A 17,830-nucleotide genomic window follows, 5' to 3' on the forward strand; every position below is an offset into this window, starting at 1 on the left:
CCCTGTTCAGCAGTAGGCCTCCCTTTCTTTTCCCCCACCCCCTTTCTCTATCCCCCCAACAGTCCAGCATCTCCCTTCTCTCTATCTCCCATCAACCAAGCATCTCCCCTCTGTCTCCTCCTGTCAGCCGCTGCCGTTTGCAATCTGGTCGAGGCGCTGCCGACAGGCAGTGTGCAGTTCCGGCGCGTTGCTCAAGTGCACAGCAGTGGGAGCAGCACCACCAGCAACAGCGCCGCCATCTCCGCTTCCGGACACTGCAGGAGCCCTTCTCAAGGGGGCGGGACAGGCTGCTGAGGAGCTTCGGGGGCTGCTGCTGTTAGCCCTGGCAGAGACGGAGCAGTCAAGCTGAGCTGGCGGCAGTGCCAGTGCCGCTCTCCCTCTCAGCGGGCCGGGCCAGAAAAGGAGGAGGAGAGTTACGATTAGGTGCAGTCCATCTGTTGTATGGTGACGTATAAGCGCGCATACACATTCTTGTGGCCACATCGCGACGGATCAGGGAACACAGCTTTAGAGTGCGCATGCGTGCTTACCATTTTATTATATATGATATATATATATAAAAACGGATCTGTGTGTGTATGCATGTATGTTCTAGCATAACTCTGAAACGCATGGAGAGATTTAAACCAAACTTGGTATACATATTACTTACTATCTGGGAAAAAATACTGTGGTGGTGGGAAGGGACACAGAGATACCTCCAATTTTATATATATAAATGGAACTGCTTTGACAATTGTGTGAAGCTTGGTGAATGATGTCACACAGTCGTCATTCAACAGTATATAAGGAAGTGCTGCTGTGCTGTGAAAACTGAAAATCTGTGTGAATGTAAACCAAAACCCAAGGGAATTTGAAAGTAAACATAATAGACAAGTCTATCGATACCAGAATATTGGGATAAATAAATATCCGGGCAGTGCCGGATGATCAGCTAGTCTTTAATATTTGCTCATAATACTATAGTGGTGTGACTCTGCTAATCACATAAGGTAAAGTTTTCCTTAGGCCTTTTGACCATGGCTGTCCATGATGTACAAAGACACCTTTTAGAGTAAGAACTGATCCTATATGAATAATAAAATCGGAATAAACATATACACCTATTTGATTATATTATATATTGTTCTCAACTTCCTTAGTTTCAGAACGGCGCGGTTCAGGTAAACCTAGACCAAAAAGTGAAGGCTTTGAGCTTTATAATAATTCTGCTCAGAATGGGTCACCTGAGAGTCCTCAACTACCTTGGCCGGAATATACGGAACCAAAGAAATTAGGTGGGGATGATAGGCTTGTGAAGAATCGAGCAGATCACCGCTCCAGCCCCAATGTAGCAAGTAAGTATAGAGGGCAATTTTATAACAGATTATTTGAGTGGACCGATTTTATAAAGATACATAGATGTCTGTATCTTTATAAAAAAATACAGATATGTTGCAATCATGAGTAAAATGAACACATGTACAAGCTAGGGAGCAGGTAGAAATGTAAATGTGCATGGATGTTTTGCGAAAAAGTTTAAATTGCAATACTTTCCATGTTTCACCCAAACTCTATTGCTTAACACAGCTATACCCATGTTGCATAAAAACATGGATGCTCTTGTCATCTTGCATCCTTTTTATGTATGAGGTAATTTTTATAACTCATTCTCATATTATGAGAGACATGCTGTAAAAATCTTAAATAAAATACCCCCATATGGGCAATACTATAACTTTGTGTCTTATAGGCAACAATTCTGTAAAGGATTTACTAGCATAACTGTCAAAATTCACAATTACAATTTAGGCAGGCTTATGTATGTACCGTATGTATTTAATTAGCCTGTCCTCCCAAAGGAGCTCATAATGGGTTACAAATCAGATACTCAAGCATTTTCCCTATCTGTCCCAACAGGCTCATAGTCTGTCTAATTTACCTGGGGCAGTGGAGGATTAAGCGACTTGCCCAGGGTCACAATGAGCAACTCGGGTTTGAACCCACAACCTCAGAGTGCTGAGGCTGTAGCTGTAACCACTATGCCACACACTCCATTTTCAACAGCTATACAGCTTGTGTAAATGCTCATGCCTAAACGCTGGAGATAAATATGTAGCTTGTAGCTGTCTGTAAGTTACATGGTGTGAGTCCAGCCATGTGTATACTTTCCTGTCAAATGTAAGCTATGCATTTATAGAACTATCAAAAATAGCAAAACCCAGAATATGTAGAACATCAAAATAAACAGTTTTCAGTGTCTGTGCGCCAGTTTGCCAAACAGTTATGCTTTAGAACTTTTTGTGCCTTTGCTTTTACAGAACAGCACATAGGCAGACTTTGGCATTTAGGGGTGTTCGTGCACACACAAACTACTTGAAAAACAGGAAAAAAACTTGTCAATTACTGATGAGTAACAACACAAGCATCAGGCTGCTTTTGCTCACTATAGTGAAGACTATAGGAAGGTACAAAGACCTCCACCAATATCAATCTTAATATCAAATGCTAAATACTGTAAATGTACAAATCATATAAAGCGAGAATTAATAGAACACTTATCCCAATGGGAAACTGTTTCATCTGTGGGTTCTTCAGGGGATCCAAAAACAGCGCTTAAATTCTGTCTGCAGTGTTGGAAGTTAAGACAGTGGATGTTCTACATATTCTGGGTTTTGCTATTTTTGATAGTTCTATAAATGCATAGCTTACATTTGACAGGAAAGTATACACATGGCTGGACTCGCACAATTTAAGTGCTGTTTTTGGATTCCCTGAAGAAGCCACAGGTGAAACAGGTTCTGTTTAGGATAAGTGTCTTGTTATCCCTCACATTATATGATTTGAACATTTACAGTATTTAACATTTGATATTGGATTGGATTAATTTGACTTGATATATCACCATTTATGTAAGTATTAGATGGTATAAGAAAACATAACAATCTTTAATCAGATCTTAAAATGATGAGTGCAGTAACATTCACTAATATAGCCTAAACCAGACCACAGTCTTTGCAATAATATTATAAATGAATGTTCCAGACGTTCACATAATATTGTTGAAACAAAACTCTTGTTATGTGATCTAGTGGAGGTTTTAGACCAGTGTCTGAAGTTCGTCCATTTTAGGACAATATGTTAGTCTGGAATACATAATGGACTTGTAAGTTGCCTAAAGATTTCTGAGGTCTTTTGTCCACTCTGTATTTTTGTATAATTTCATACAGTTTTTACTGTAGTAAGCAAAAGCAGCCTGATGATTTGTATGTGCTAGTGTTGTAATAATTTATGTGCATATTTGAGACATAAATGTTGGTATCCACTTTATAGAATTATTCCAGTAATGTCAAGGGTTTGTTCTATTTAAATATCAGTTTATAAACGTAAAGAAAATTGTACCCTCAAATACCAATTACTTTGATTACAATCTGTTATGAGAAAGTGCTATAATAAATTATTATGACCTAAGATCTGAAAAGACTGGTAATTTAACTAAATAGTTCTTGTTAAACAATCTAGCTCAGAATAAAAGCTGAAAAAAATATAATGAAGGTAGATAAATTTAAAGAAACGTGAATTGGGACAGCAAAAAAAATAAACTTAAACCTAGCCTTTTTATTGATTGCACCTTATTTTTTAAACCTTCAGAGCCTAATTAACACTTCTTCTTTAGGAGATATTTAGAGAACAGTTTTCAAAACTTTTATTTGCCTGGGTGAAAGGGCTGTCTGAAATTTGCCACACTGCATGCAGGTCAAAACATGCATGCTCTTCTAGTGTGTGTACTGTTCTTAGTTTTTGGAGACAATCTCAGGATGAAGTTAAAGCCATAGAATGCAACAATACATGTAGTTTCATATTTTCAAAATATGTTTTTACCAGAAAAAAAAATACAGGTGCAAATCTCAAATGGGTAAAGGGAAATTATCCCAGGACAAGCAGGCAGCATATTCTTAACGCATGGGTGACGTCACCGACGGAGCCCTGGTACGGACACTTTTAACTAGAAAGTTCTAGTTGGCCGCACCGCGCATGCGCGAGTGCCTTCCCGCCCGACGGAGGAGAGCGTGGTCCCCAGTTTCTTCGTTTCCGCGGAGCGAAGAAGTCGCATGTGTTTCAACGGCTGTTAAAAACTTAGTTCTGCCTTCCCGCTCGTGTACTTTTTTCAATTTTTTCCTTTCGGATCCCGTGAATTTTCTTTAAAAAAAACAACAAAACTCGTAGAGTTTTCTTTATTTTTTCGGGCCGGCCCCGGCGGGTCCTGTTGCCACCATACAGGCCTCCGGTTTTGATTTTGCGGAGGCCGTGTTTCCCTTCATGCCCCCTCAACCGGGCTTTAAGAAGTGCCAGCGGTGTGCACGCCCGATCTCTCTTACTGACCCGCACAATTGGTGCCATCAGTGCTTGGGTCCAGAGCATCGGGCGGACACCTGCACCCGCTGTGCTTCGCTTAAAAAGCGAACATTAAAAAATAGGCAGATCCAGTAAAATATTCTATTCGGTACCGGATCTGCCATGGAATCTGCCGCGACGTCGACAGCACCGCAAAAGTCGACACCGACTACTTCGACTCCACCGGATCCTTCTTCGGGGTCTCTGGCCCCAGGTAAGCCGGCTAAGAAGCCTTCCACTTCCCTTGAGCGCCCTCCTGCCACGGTTGCGACACCGGCAACCCCGGCACCGCACCGACCCCGCAAACGCTCCGCTCCGATATCGGTGAGTGCCTCGTCATCGGCCTCCTCATCGCCGGAGCGTAGAGCGGCACCTATGGTACCGAAAAAGAAAAAAGCGGTACCGGTGCCCCCCCGGACGACCGCATTGCGGCCATACTCCAAACCCAGTTACAGGAGCAGCTACAGCAACAACTCCAACAACTGTTGCCGGCGTTACTGGCACCGCACCTTCCGGTACAGGACCGGTCCGAGCCTCGCACCGTTCCATCGGTGTCGACCCCCTTGGTACCGCTCAACACTTCCATGCCGGTCCTCTCGGCTGAGCCACATCTTTCCCAACCTGCGGTACAGACCCGCTCTGATGCCGATCCTTCTCGGTACCAGGTACGGCACCGGTCTTCCTCTCCCGGTACCGCCTCGGTCCGCTCTGGCAAGTCTCTCTCCAAAACCCGCCATGCCGAGCCCTCCACACCGATGTCCCGCCGTGCGCATCCCGACATCAGGGACCCTGACTTATGGGAGGAATCCCCACACGGTACCAAGGAAGACGCTTCCTCGACAGACGAGGAACCTTCAGTGACTGATACCGTTTCAAAACCTGAACACTCCTCGTTCACCAAATTCCTCAGGGAGATGTCAGCTGCTCTTTCCATTCCCTTAGAGTCCGACTCTAAAAAGTCACAGGCCTTTCTCGATGCCCTAGACTTTGAGCAACCTCCCAAAGAATTCCTTAAGTTACCCGTACATGACATCCTACGGGAAAATTTTTATAAGAACTGGGAGAACCCCCTCACTGTCCCTGGGGCCCCTCGCAAATTGGATAGCTTGTATCGGGTCATTCCCATCCCAGGGTTTGACAAGCCTCAATTGCCCCATGAATCTCTCCTGGTGGAGTCCACCTTAAAGAAAACTCAGGGCTCCAGTGTCTATGCCTCCACCCCTCCTGGCAGAGAGGGAAAAACTATGGATAAGTTTGGCAAGCGCCTTTTCCAGAATGCAATGCTGGCCAACAGGGCAAATAATTACACCTTTCACTTCTCCTTCTATATGAAGCATCTGGTGCAACAACTCTCCGCCTTACAAAAATACATCCCTGAACGTAAGGTACCTCTTTTTCAACAACAAATTTCCAGTCTGCTCCAACTCCGGAAATTCATGGTGCGTTCCATTTATGACTCGTTTGAGCTGACCTCTCGAGCGTCTGCCATGGCTGTTGCCATGCGGAGTCTGGCCTGGCTGAGAGTTTCTGACCTCGACATTAACCACCAAGACCGCCTGGCTAATGCACCTTGTCTTGGTGATGAACTCTTCGGGGAGTCCCTGGACTCAACAACCCAGAAACTCTCGGCTCACGAGACCAGGTGGGACACCCTGGTGAAGCCTAAAAAGAAGACTCCGACTGCTCGCCCCTACAGACAGCAGTCTTCCTACCAACGCAGGTTCTCGGCCAGACCTCTCAACCCGCCTCAACAGCAGCCTCGCCGACCTCGTCAACAGCATCAAACTCAGGCTCGCTCACAGTCGCACCAACCTGCCAAGCCTCTCCCTCCGTCAAAACCATCTCAGCCCTTTTGACTTTTTTCTCCAGGGCATAGCCAGTCTCCCACCATCATTGCCTCTTCCTCAGCCTATCGGAGGTCACCTCCAACTCTTCCTCAGCCGTTGGGAGGTCATCACATCAGACCAATGGGTCCTCAACATCATTCGCCACGGCTACTCTCTCAACTTCCAGACTCTTCCACCAGACAATCCTCCCATAGAGTCTGCTTCTCACTCCTCCCAATCCCTCCTCCTCCTGAGGGAGGTCCAATCCCTCCTTCTTTTCAATGCCATCGAAGAGGTGCCCTCAAACCAAAGGGGTCAGGGATTCTACTCCCGCTACTTCCTGGTTCCCAAGAAGACAGGAGACCTCCGTCCCAACCTCGATCTCAGGGACCTCAACAAGTGTCTGGTCAAGGAGAAGTTCAGAATGCTCTCCCTTGCCACGCTTTACCCTCTTCTCTCTCAACACGACTGGCTATGTTCCCTGGACCTCAAAGAGGCCTACACTCACATCCCAATCAATCCGACTTCACGTCGCTACCTACGGTTTCAGATACAGCACCGTCACTATCAGTACAAAGTGCTACCCTTTGGCCTCGCATCATCACCCAGGGTGTTCACCAAGTGCCTTATTGTGGTGGCGGCCTTCCTCAGGTCTCACGACCTCCAGGTGTTCCCCTACTTGGACGATTGGTTGGTGAAAGCACCTACATCTCCGCTTGTGCTACAAGCCACTCATCACACCATCTCGCTCCTCCATCTACTGGGGTTCGAGATCAACTACCCCAAGTCGCACCTACTTCCCACACAGCAACTTCAGTTCATTGGCGCTGTTCTCAACACCACTCTGATGAGGGCGTTTCTCCCCTCCGACCGACAACGGACCCTGCTCCACCTCTGTCGTCAGGTGTTCCTTCATCAAACCATCCCAGCTCGGCAGATGATGGTCCTCCTGGGCCACATGGCCTCGACGGTCCATGTACTTCCTCTGGCACGACTCCACCTCAGGACACCTCAGTGGACTCTAGCCAACCAATGGTCACATACCACGGATCCTCTTTCTCATCCCATCTCTGTGACATCGTCTCTTCAGCAATCTCTTCAATGGTGGTTGAACTCCTCCAATCTTTCCAGGGGTCTACTCTTTCATCTACCCCCTCACTCCATGGTCATAACCACAGATACCTCCCCCTATGCATGGGGCGCTCACCTGGGAGATCTTCGCACCCAGGGACTCTGGACCCCTCAGGAGCGCCAACATCACATCAATTTCCTGGGCCATGTTCTATGCTCTCAAGGCCTTCCAGCACCTTCTCTACCCTCAGGTTCTTCTCCTGTGCACAGACAACCAAGTCGCCATGTACTACATAAACAAGCAAGGCGGCACCGGATCTCCCCTCTTCTGTCAGGAGGCCATCCGCATCTGGACCTGGGCCACGGCCCGCAGTCTCTTCCTCAAGGCTGTCTATATCCAGGGTGAACAGAACTCCCTGGCCGACAATCTCAGCCGCATCCTTCAACCTCATGAGTGGACCCTGGATCCTCCCACACTCCACTCCATCTTTGCTCTCTGGGGCACTCCTCAGGTGGACCTCTTTGCAGCTCCTCACAACCATCAGCTGCCCCAGTTCTGTTCCAGACTCTTCTCTCCTCATCGTCTGGCCCCGGATGCATTCCTGCTCGACTGGACGGATCGGTTCCTCTATGCCTTTCCTCCACTGCCTCTGATGTTGCGGACGCTATTCAAACTCCTCAGGGACAGAGCCACCATGATTCTCATTGCTCCTCGGTGGCCTCGCCAACACTGGTTCTCCCTCCTGCTCCAGCTCAGCTCCAGGGAGCCCATTCCTCTTCCTGTGTTTCCTACTCTACTTACGCAGCAGCATCAGTCTCTACTACATCCCAATCTGTCCTCGCTCCACCTGACAGCTTGGTTTCTCTCGGGCTGACCTCCCTAGAGAATCTGTCTCAGCCTGTCCGTCGCATTTTGGATGCCTCCAGGAAACCGGCCACCCTCCAATGTTACCATCAGAAGTGGACCAGGTTCTCCTCTTGGTGTCTACTGCATCACCACGATCCCACCTCATTGGCGGTGGAAACTGTACTGGACTATTTGCTCTCTCTATCCGATGCTGGCCTCAAATCCACCTCAATCAGAGTCCACCTCAGTGCCATCACTGCTTTTCATGAACCTATCCTCGGAAAACCTCTCACGGCTCATCCCCTGGTTTCCCGGTTCATGAGGGGCCTCTTCAATGTCAAACCACCTCTGAAGCCTCCCCCAGTCGTCTGGGACCTGAATGTGGTTTTATCAGCCCTCATGAAACCTCCGTTTGAGCCTCTTGCCACTGCTTCACTCAAATTTCTGACATGGAAGGTGCTTTTCCTCATTGCCATCACCTCTGCCAGGAGGGTTAGTGAGCTGCATGCACTGGTTGCCGACCCACCTTTCACTGTTTTTCACCATGACAAGGTGGTTCTGCGTACCCATCCTAAATTCCTTCCCAAAGTGGTCTCGGACTTCCACCTTAACCAATCCATTGTGTTGACTGTCTTTTTCCCTAAGCCCCATTCTCTTCCTGGGGAACAGGCGTTGCACACGCTGGACTGTAAGCGTGCCCTTGCATACTACCTTGACTGTACCAGGGTTCACCGCTCGTCCCCTCAGCTCTTTTTGTCCTTCGACCCTAACCGTCTAGGTCGCCCTGTCTCTAAACGGACGCTTTCCAACTGGCTTGCTGCCTGCATTGCGTTCTGTTATGCTGGGGCCGGTCTCTCACTGGAAGGTGCTGTCACGGCCCACAGGGTCAGAGCTATGGCTGCTTCTGTGGCTTTCCTCCGTTCCACGCCCATCGAGGAAATCTGCAAGGCTGCCACTTGGTCCTCAGTTCACACGTTCACTACTCACTACTGTCTGGATACCTTCTCCAGACGGGATGGACACTTCGGCCAATCTGTGTTACATAATTTATTTTCCTAATGGCCAACCATCCCTCCTCCCTCTCTGTTAGCTTAGAGGTCACCCATGCGTTAAGAATATGCTGCCTGCTTGTCCTGGGATAAAGCACAGTTACTTACCGTAACAGGTGTTATCCAGGGACAGCAGGCAGATATTCTTACGTCCCACCCACCTCCCCGGGTTGGCTTCTTAGCTGGCTTATCTTAACTGGGGACCACGCTCTCCTCCGTCGGGCGGGAAGGCACTCGCGCATGCGCGGTGCGGCCAACTAGAACTTTCTAGTTAAAAGTGTCCGTACCGGGGCTCCGTCGGTGACGTCACCCATGCGTTAAGAATATCTGCCTGCTGTCCCTGGATAACACCTGTTACGGTAAGTAACTGTGCTATATACACATACTTTTCCTTTGAGAATTTGTTCATAATCTACAGATACGAATCTGTGGACTTTAATACCTGCTTATGTAGATTTGCAGATTGTCCCAGAAATTATATTGTATATTTGGTCTTTGCTTACCACAACTGCCAGTGAAAATCAGATTGATAGTAGATTTGGGTTTTTTTTTAAAGTAGGCAAAATACTGATGTGCATAGATAAAGTAGTTGGGTAAAATTAATTAAGCCAATCCATTCTTTCTTTATTTTATTGAATGGTACTTTGTTTTATCAGATCAGCCTCAGAGCCCTGGTGGAAAGAATACATATGCTGCGGGACCTGCCAACAAGATAACATCAGTCTCCACCGGAAATCTTTGTACAGAGGTTAGATGGATGGCAAACTATTTCTTCTTTCTAATTAACCAAAGTTGGAAAGAATTATACAAAAGGGGTCAAGAATGGCTGGCTGTCCATCTTATCCATCCATCTATCTGCCTGGGAAAATTGTGGAATTGCTCTCAAATACAAACATACTGTATATAATCAAATGTAAACTGAGATTTTTGGGCCAAAAAATTGGCCCAAAAATGGGGGTCTTGGTTTATATTCAGGTGTGCACTGACACCGCTCCCTTCCAAACCTATGGTAGGCCTTTGCTGGGCCTGCCGTGAGACCTGGTGGTCCAGTGGTAGGCCATGACAGGAGGGATCCCTTCAGTCTCCTGTTCTGGCCAACTACAGTATAATAACTTGTACCCCTTTCCCCGGTGTACCTTTTATTACTATTATTTCTATAGTGCTACCAGATGCATGCAGTCACAAAGAATCTAAACAGGCAAGACAGACAAACGATGTCATGGATACAGTTAAGGGGAATGGTTAATCAGCTGGCTGTGTTGGAGGGCAGAGGAATAGGGTTAAGGATTGTAAGCTATATCAGTAAGGTGGGTTTTCAGTCTGCTTTTAAACAAGGGAAGGGGCTTGATGGACAAATTCAACTATAAGGAGAGAGAAGCGAGGAGAAATATTGAGGGGCAGCAGAATTAACACATTTGTAGCAGATAGGGAGCCAGTGAAGTGACTTAAGGAGAGGGGTGACATGAGTGCAGCGAGGTTGGTAGAGGATGAGTTGTGCAGTAGAGTTTTGTACAGATTGCAAGGGGAGAGGTGACTGTCAGCTGATTCTAAGAATTTTTACCTCCCTCCCACCTTCCCCGTGTACCTTAGAATCCCAGCTGGTCCAGCGGTGAACTGCAACTTGCATTCCTGCGAGAACACAACTGCAGCCAATCAGCTAGCATATCTGCATGGGCAGAAGTGAAGGAAAGTCGTGCCTGCTGCAGTTCACGCTGGACCAGCAGGAAATCTGGACCACCAGGATTTATGGCAGGCCCGGTGGAGGCCTGCAAGGCATCAGGAGGAAGGGGGACCAGGCAGGAAGGGAGGGATGTTGGGGGTTGGGTGCAGAACCTGGCAGAGCAGCAAGGGAGGAGGGGGAACAGGGTGCAGAGCCTGGCAGGGCAAGGCATTGCACTTGAATGTTAAACACACACCATTTCCCTGGTTTATATTAGAGTCAAACTTTTTTGGGGGGTGGGGAGAAAGGTTGTCCTTGGTTTATATTCGAGTCAAGCTTTTTTTTATTTTTTTTTGGCGGGGGGGGGGGGGGGGGGGAGAAAGGTTAAGAACATAAGAACATAACATAAGCATTGCCTCTGCTGGGTCAGACCAGGGGTCCATCGTGCCCGGCAGTCCGCTCCCGCGGTTTATATTCGAGTATATACTGTCCACACAGACACACAAATGCATACAAAACAACAAGTGCAAAACTCAAGACACATGCATATATACTGAGAGGTTGTAAGAAATTCTGAGCCATGCTATGTGTGCTTTTCTTGGCAGCATTTATTGCACAATGGCCCTATAACTTAAGGCACTTGTAAAACAAGCAGACATTCCTCATATAAGTTCACACTTAAATCATTTCCACATTTTGGCTTATTTAAGATCTAGATCCTTGGCATGTGCAGCTGTAGAACAGACCAACACCAACAACAAGTAAGTTGTTGCAATTTAAATTTTGTTTACACATGCCTCTACGATTTAAAATCTAAATGGATTGAAGCTCAATACACTGAATTGATGTATCTGCTGTAATGTAATATATAAATCCACACTGTGATGGTGCCCAGATGATCGAATAACTAGTTTTTGCAGTTCCCTACAGAGGATGGTTTCAGTTATATAAACCCCTATTTGTATGCACTAGACAAAACTCCAGAATAGTGCATTTTTGCTTTCTTTAGTTTTTTTTATTTAAAAGTACTCAAGCACTTTATCAGCCAAAAGTGCTTTATGGTATGTGTCCTGCATATGACCAGAAGGATCGGGGGGAGGGGAGAGGCTGGAGTTAGCTGTTACAGCAACTCCAGTCATGGGGCAATATGGGGTGCTGTAGCCAATGCCGGACAGCCTTCTATGGTCTCCATCCCATATGCAGCAAAAAGGATCAAGAACAATTATATGTATTTTATACCACATTCAAATTTTCATCAGTATAGGTCTTACCTATCTTTGGGGGGGGGAGGGGTGTGGACATCTTATACTGAAACTTAGCAAGTGAAATGAGTAATTACTGGTTTGTTGCCTTGAGAATGAATGTGACTGTTGGGTAGACTAGATGAACCATACGGGTCTTTATCTGCCATCATTTACTATGTTACATCATTTGGAAAGCACAAAAATTAAAATGAAAATATTTATAATACTAAAACTGCCTTTAGTTGAGAATTATGTTCCCTTAGTTCTTGAGTTATTCCAAACAAGAGCACTGAATGAACAGCTATGTTTTTGCTTTTATTGCTATTCACTGGTAATTTGTTGGATGTTTATTAATTCAACGAAGTCAGCTTTGGAAACTGTTCTAATATGTACAGGTTGGTACATGTTAGTAAAGCATAGTGACTGCAAAAACGTCAATTTATACAACTTCCTTACAGGGGAGGGGAAGCCACTGCTTGATCTGGTTCGGTAGCATGAAATTTTCCTACAATTTGGGTTTTTGCCAGGTACTTGTGACCTGAATTGGCCCCCGTGAAGATGGAGACCGGTCTAGATGGACCATTGGTCTGACCCAGTAAGACTATTTTTATGTTCTTATAATTTCCATTTATTTTGGTTTTGGTTTTCTCTTACCTTTCATAGGAGCAGCCATTACCAGCAAGACCAGAAGCTTATCCTATCCCAACGCAAACTTATGCTAGAGAGTATTTTACATTCCCAGCTTCCAAGTCACAGGATCGAATGGGACCAGCACAGAATCAGTGGTCTAACTATGAAGAAAAGCTTTTGGTTCAGACAGACAGTGATACGCATTCCAGCAGCACCTCCATTCAGGTGAGAATTCAACTGGCTTTGTAATAATTTAAGATACTATTAAGAATTTTCCCCTGTCTATTTAGAAAAGGTATGGCTGAGAGCAGAAACATTGTCTGACTTTGATATCAGAGGGAGCAGACCTTTTGTAAAATAGGCATCGATGTGAAGCTGAAGGGATGATCCACATAGGTGCCATTTTATTCAAAATCCAATTGGGGGAGTGACTGCTACCTTTGCACCCTACCTAGCCACACCTCTGGCTGAGAGGGAGGTCTATAAAATCATGAGTGTGCGGACTGGGTAAACAAGAGTTTTTTCCCTTTCAAACAGTACTAACACTGGGAGGTACTCCATGAAACTAATAGTTTACACTTCTAGAATTAATTAGAGAAATTATATTTTCACCTAACACACAATACATTTTTTGTATTTGTTGTTGCTGGAAGATGTGGTAAAAGCAGTTAGAAACCCAGCCCCTGCATTTATGAAGTTTTACATAAATTCCTGGAGGAAAGATCAATAAACCATTATTAGCCAGGTAGACTTAGGAAAGCCATTGCTTATCCCTGGGTGTAAGTAATGAGGAATTAATTACTTTTTTGGAATCCTGCTGGGTACTTTTGATCTGGATTGGCCACCATTGGAAACAGGATACTGGGCTTCATAGACCTTTGGTCTAACCCAGTATGGCATTGCTTTTGTTTTTATGGGGGAAAAAAAATGCTTGGCAGTGAGATTCACTTCCCAAATTCCCAGTCTCATCTAGGGAATAAGAAAGGAGGCCTAGCTGTGATTTATAAAGGATTTTAAAAAAATGTTACTGTTATTGATTCTCTTTATATTCGGGCTCTTGAAATGCTTTCTTGTTAGAATTTGCAGTTTTTGTTTTGGTTTATTGGCCTCCAGGTCAATGGAATAATGTAAAGCAAGTGTTTACAGAATTTTTATCACAACAGTTGTTAGGCTCCGATTCATTTCTGTTAGTAGATGTTAATCTCCATTTGAAAAATAGAAATGATCAAGAGGTGACTGAGTTGGGTTTTTTACATGCTTTTTCTTTAATTATGTGTGATTTACAAGCTGTTTTTTTTTAACTAAAATCTATTTACAAGCTGCTCATAAGAAGGGTCATGGTCTTGATTATTTAGCAGTTCACTCATGATTGCACTTGCATTTAAAACTTAAAGATCTAACTTGGAATCAAATCCCTTAGTCTTATTGTTTTGGGGGGAGTTTATACTTTGTCTTGATGTCTCATTCTACTGTACTTCTGCTTTATATACTGGACAATAGCATAGAACAGTATTCCAAAAAAAAGAAGGTTCTTTCTCAGCTAAAATTTAAGATAGAGTTTGATCGTTTGGAGACTTGGCGTTATGTGTTATCTGTGGTTAGATATTATAGCAGATAGAGTAAGTGTTTCTCAACACGCAGTCTGCATACCCTTGGGGGTACGCGGCCTGACCGCCAATTCCTGCCCGTCCTTAGAGGCGGCTACCGCTGCCGTGGATCCCGTGTTCCTGTTTCTTCCCCCCCCCCCCCCCAGCCACTGAAGCTGCTTCCGGCGCCTGCTCCCGAAGCCAACACAGTTGCCACCTTCCTCGAGCCGCACTCGCTCCTTCGGTCTTTAGCATGGATGGTGCACGCAGCGATTCACATGCTGTATGTAAGTAGCTGACCCAGAAACCTTCTCTCCGACGTCAGAGTTTTGGTGTCTGAGGGAAGGCTTGTAGGTCAGCATGTGAATCGCCTTCAGGGCTGTCCACTATCTCTGATGCTGTTTAACGTATATATCTGACTTCCTTGTGTTGTTGTTGGTTTTTTTTTTTTTATCTTTTAAGATCAAATTATTTTCATGTGCAGATAATGAGCAACTGAATGCTGCACATGGTTTCAAACTTAAGGAGAAAACTAAACTACTTTGGTTTAATTGCTGCGAGGTTCTTATTCCTAAGGCATTATCTCTTCCTGATGATTTATGGATACAGTCTCTAAAGTACTTGGAGTCTATTTGGACTCTGTTAAAACCACAAATGAATATGATATTAAAGTTATTTTCTTGAAACTGTATCAACTCAGGAATGTGTGTGCTCTTTTCTTGGGGAAAACATTCCTCGATTTTGGTTCAGTCATTGATCTTGTTTGTCTTTTCTCCGAGGACAAGCAGCATTATATTTTCACTTTTGGGTGACTTCATCCATGGAATCCGGCACAGACAGTCAAAAGGTATATTGCAGTGGTCTCAAACTCAAACCCTTTGCGGGGCCACATTTTGGATTTGTAGGTACTTGGAGGGCCGCAGAAAAAATAGTTAATGTCTTATTAAAGAAATGACAATTTTGCATGAGGTAAAACTCTTTATTGTTTATATATCTTTCCTATAACAGTTAAAAGGAAAGATATATAAACAATAAAGAGTTTTACCTCATGCAAAATTGTCATTTCTTTAATAAGACATTAACTATTTTTTCTGCGGCCCTCCAAGTACTCTATTTTTTTCTGCAGCACTCACATTTAAAGTTCAATATCTTTTCTTTCTCAAAACTGGCACATTTCAATCACTAAATTGAAAATAAAATCATTTTCCTACCTAAATGGTAATTTCATCAGTCTCTGGTTGCACTTTATTCTTCTGACTGTGCATCCAATACTTCTTCCCTTCTTTCAGCCTCCTGTATGCTTCCTCTCCAGACCTCATTCCCTCCCCCAACTGTTTCTTTCTTTCTCTGTCTGTCTTTCTCTGATTCCGTGCCTCATTTTTTGCTTTGTTTCTGGTTCCCTGTCCCCCCTCCTTCTTTCTTCCTTCCTCCATGCCCCATTTTGTGCTTTTTTTTCTGGCTCCCTGTCCCCACCCCACCTTCTTTCTTTCTTCCTTCCTGTCCTCCCCTCCCCCATGCCACCGCCGCCGCGGAATAGGCTGCTGCCGCTGCCTCTGCCACTATCGGGAACAGGCCGAGATCTCCCTGCTTCTCTTCTGCACGGGGCTGACCAACTCTCGCCGCCCGACGTCAATTCTAACGTCAGAAAGGACGTTCCGGGCAGCCAGGCAGCGATTGGCTAGCCAGAACGTCCTCTCGACGTCAGAATTGACGTCGGGCCGCGAGAGTTGGTCGGCCCCGCAGGGAAGAGAAGCAGGGAGATCAAAGAACACGGTGCCGGCCTGATCCCCGATGGCAGCAGTGAGAAGGGAAGGGAAGCAGGTTGGGCACCACTGCTCTAGATGAGCCGCACTCTAGGGAGAACGGTGGACCGCCCCCCCTTGGTACGCCACTGGAGCAGCAGCGTGTCTGGCCGGCTAGTTCGTTCAAAGCCGCGGGTGGCGGCTCCTTGCGAGATCTGTGCCTGCGTCTGAAGCCTCTCTGATGTTGTGACATCAGAGAGGCTTCTGATGCAGGAGTGGATAGCGCAAGGAGCCGCCAACCCGCGGCTTTGAACGAACGTGCTGGCTGCTGCTCCAAAAGGAAGAGAATGATGCCTCCAGACTGCGGGCCGCAAATAAAACCTGGAGAGCCACATGTGGCCCGCGGGCTGCGTGTTTGAGACCGCTGGTATATTGTCTCTTTAAAACTTTAAGACCGCCTGTACCACGCACATGAATGGTGCCTTCCTGCCTGATGTCGGCTCGCGGGTCTAATTTTAATACATTTTTTTCTAACTTTTTAAAACCAAAATTGAGGGGAGAGGGTGGGTTACTAAAAATATTTTTATTTTAATATTGGGGGCAAGTATCACATACCTTAGGTATGCCACTGCTCAGAACTTCATCAATCCCTTCAATGGTGGATACTTCCAGCCAGTTTTACTAGGGGCGGCCTTTGCCAATCTCCACCTCAACAGTTGCTTCCATGCTCAGCTGAGGAGTCCTCCTCAATGGCCTGCACACCCAGGGCACATGGACTCTTCAAGAATTATCACATTAGAACCTCTCTGCTAGGTGGTGGTTTCATATTCTGTGGAATTTTTTATTTATTTTTTTTAAATGATCATTTTAAAAGTGCTGTAGACCAAATGAAGACAGTTCTTATCTGCTGTATTTAACCATGAGCCAGGAACAGTCTGTGTAATGTCTCAAGTACTTCATAAAAGAAATGTTCTTACAGTCCTGATAAGGACTTCTATTTTCACTAGAAAGCTTTGTCAGGAGAATATATTAAAAAAAAACCCCAAAAACTATTCTAGCATATGAGGTTCTAATAAGCTTGAGTAAGTAGTTTTACCATCTAGTGTCTGTATTCCATTTTGAGATATATTTTTATATGAAGGTGGATGTCTCATAAGTGGGGTAATTGAGAATCTCCCATTTTTTGTTACCAAATTAGTTAGTTTTCCTTTTTATAAAGCATTTCACTTTCTACATCCTGTCCAGAATAAGTTATTCTCCCCCACCCCCCATAATCTCCCATCAAAACTGGAATTTGCATCCAATTCCACAGAATTTTGTTTTCTGAAGAACTTTTATCCTGTTTGACTCTGTAATCCTTAACATATTGCGCTATCCTTCCACTTGTTTAGTATTGTGTAGGTTTGAGATATCACTGTCACTGGTACACGGATCGAAGCGATTCACAAGATAGTAACAAATGAAAAGGACCTCGATGTCAAATAGGAAAGCAGATCATTTACAAAAGAGGAAAAGAAAAGTATGTAAAAAGGGCAGGTGCTCTAGCCTTGACTCCATGGCAGGTGCTTTCCCTCTTCCTGTTAATCAAATCCAAACAAAACAAATGTAACATAATCTTAGAAGACATCTCTGCCCATAACAATATAAAAAGGACATTTCAACATGGTAGAGTGAAACAGAAAAGTGGTTTCCCAGCTGGCAATGGATAAGGAGGGAGACCCAGTCGATTGCCATTAAATGACCTTAGGCAGTGAGAGGGAACATAAGGAATAACCACAATCTACCCTGCTATCTGGCATCC

At 45.1% G+C, this 17,830-nt stretch overlaps 1 protein-coding gene across 9 annotated transcripts in view; it reads left to right on the top strand.

The window, feature by feature from the left end:
- The window catches only part of AFDN (afadin, adherens junction formation factor), a 350,456-nt gene that overhangs the window by 276,285 nt on the left and 56,341 nt on the right, over nt 1–17,830 (top strand). For all 9 annotated transcript variants that reach the window (XM_033938337.1, XM_033938335.1, XM_033938342.1 and 6 more), the window contains 3 exons: nt 1,143–1,337; nt 9,824–9,915; nt 12,735–12,926. In XM_033938337.1, coding sequence (XP_033794228.1) covers nt 1,143–1,337; nt 9,824–9,915; nt 12,735–12,926 — 479 coding nt within the window. The remainder of the gene's footprint in view (nt 1–1,142; nt 1,338–9,823; nt 9,916–12,734; nt 12,927–17,830) is intronic.

Source organism: Geotrypetes seraphini, chromosome 3, assembly GCF_902459505.1.
Source record: "Geotrypetes seraphini chromosome 3, aGeoSer1.1, whole genome shotgun sequence".
Lineage (NCBI taxonomy): Eukaryota > Metazoa > Chordata > Amphibia > Gymnophiona > Dermophiidae > Geotrypetes > Geotrypetes seraphini.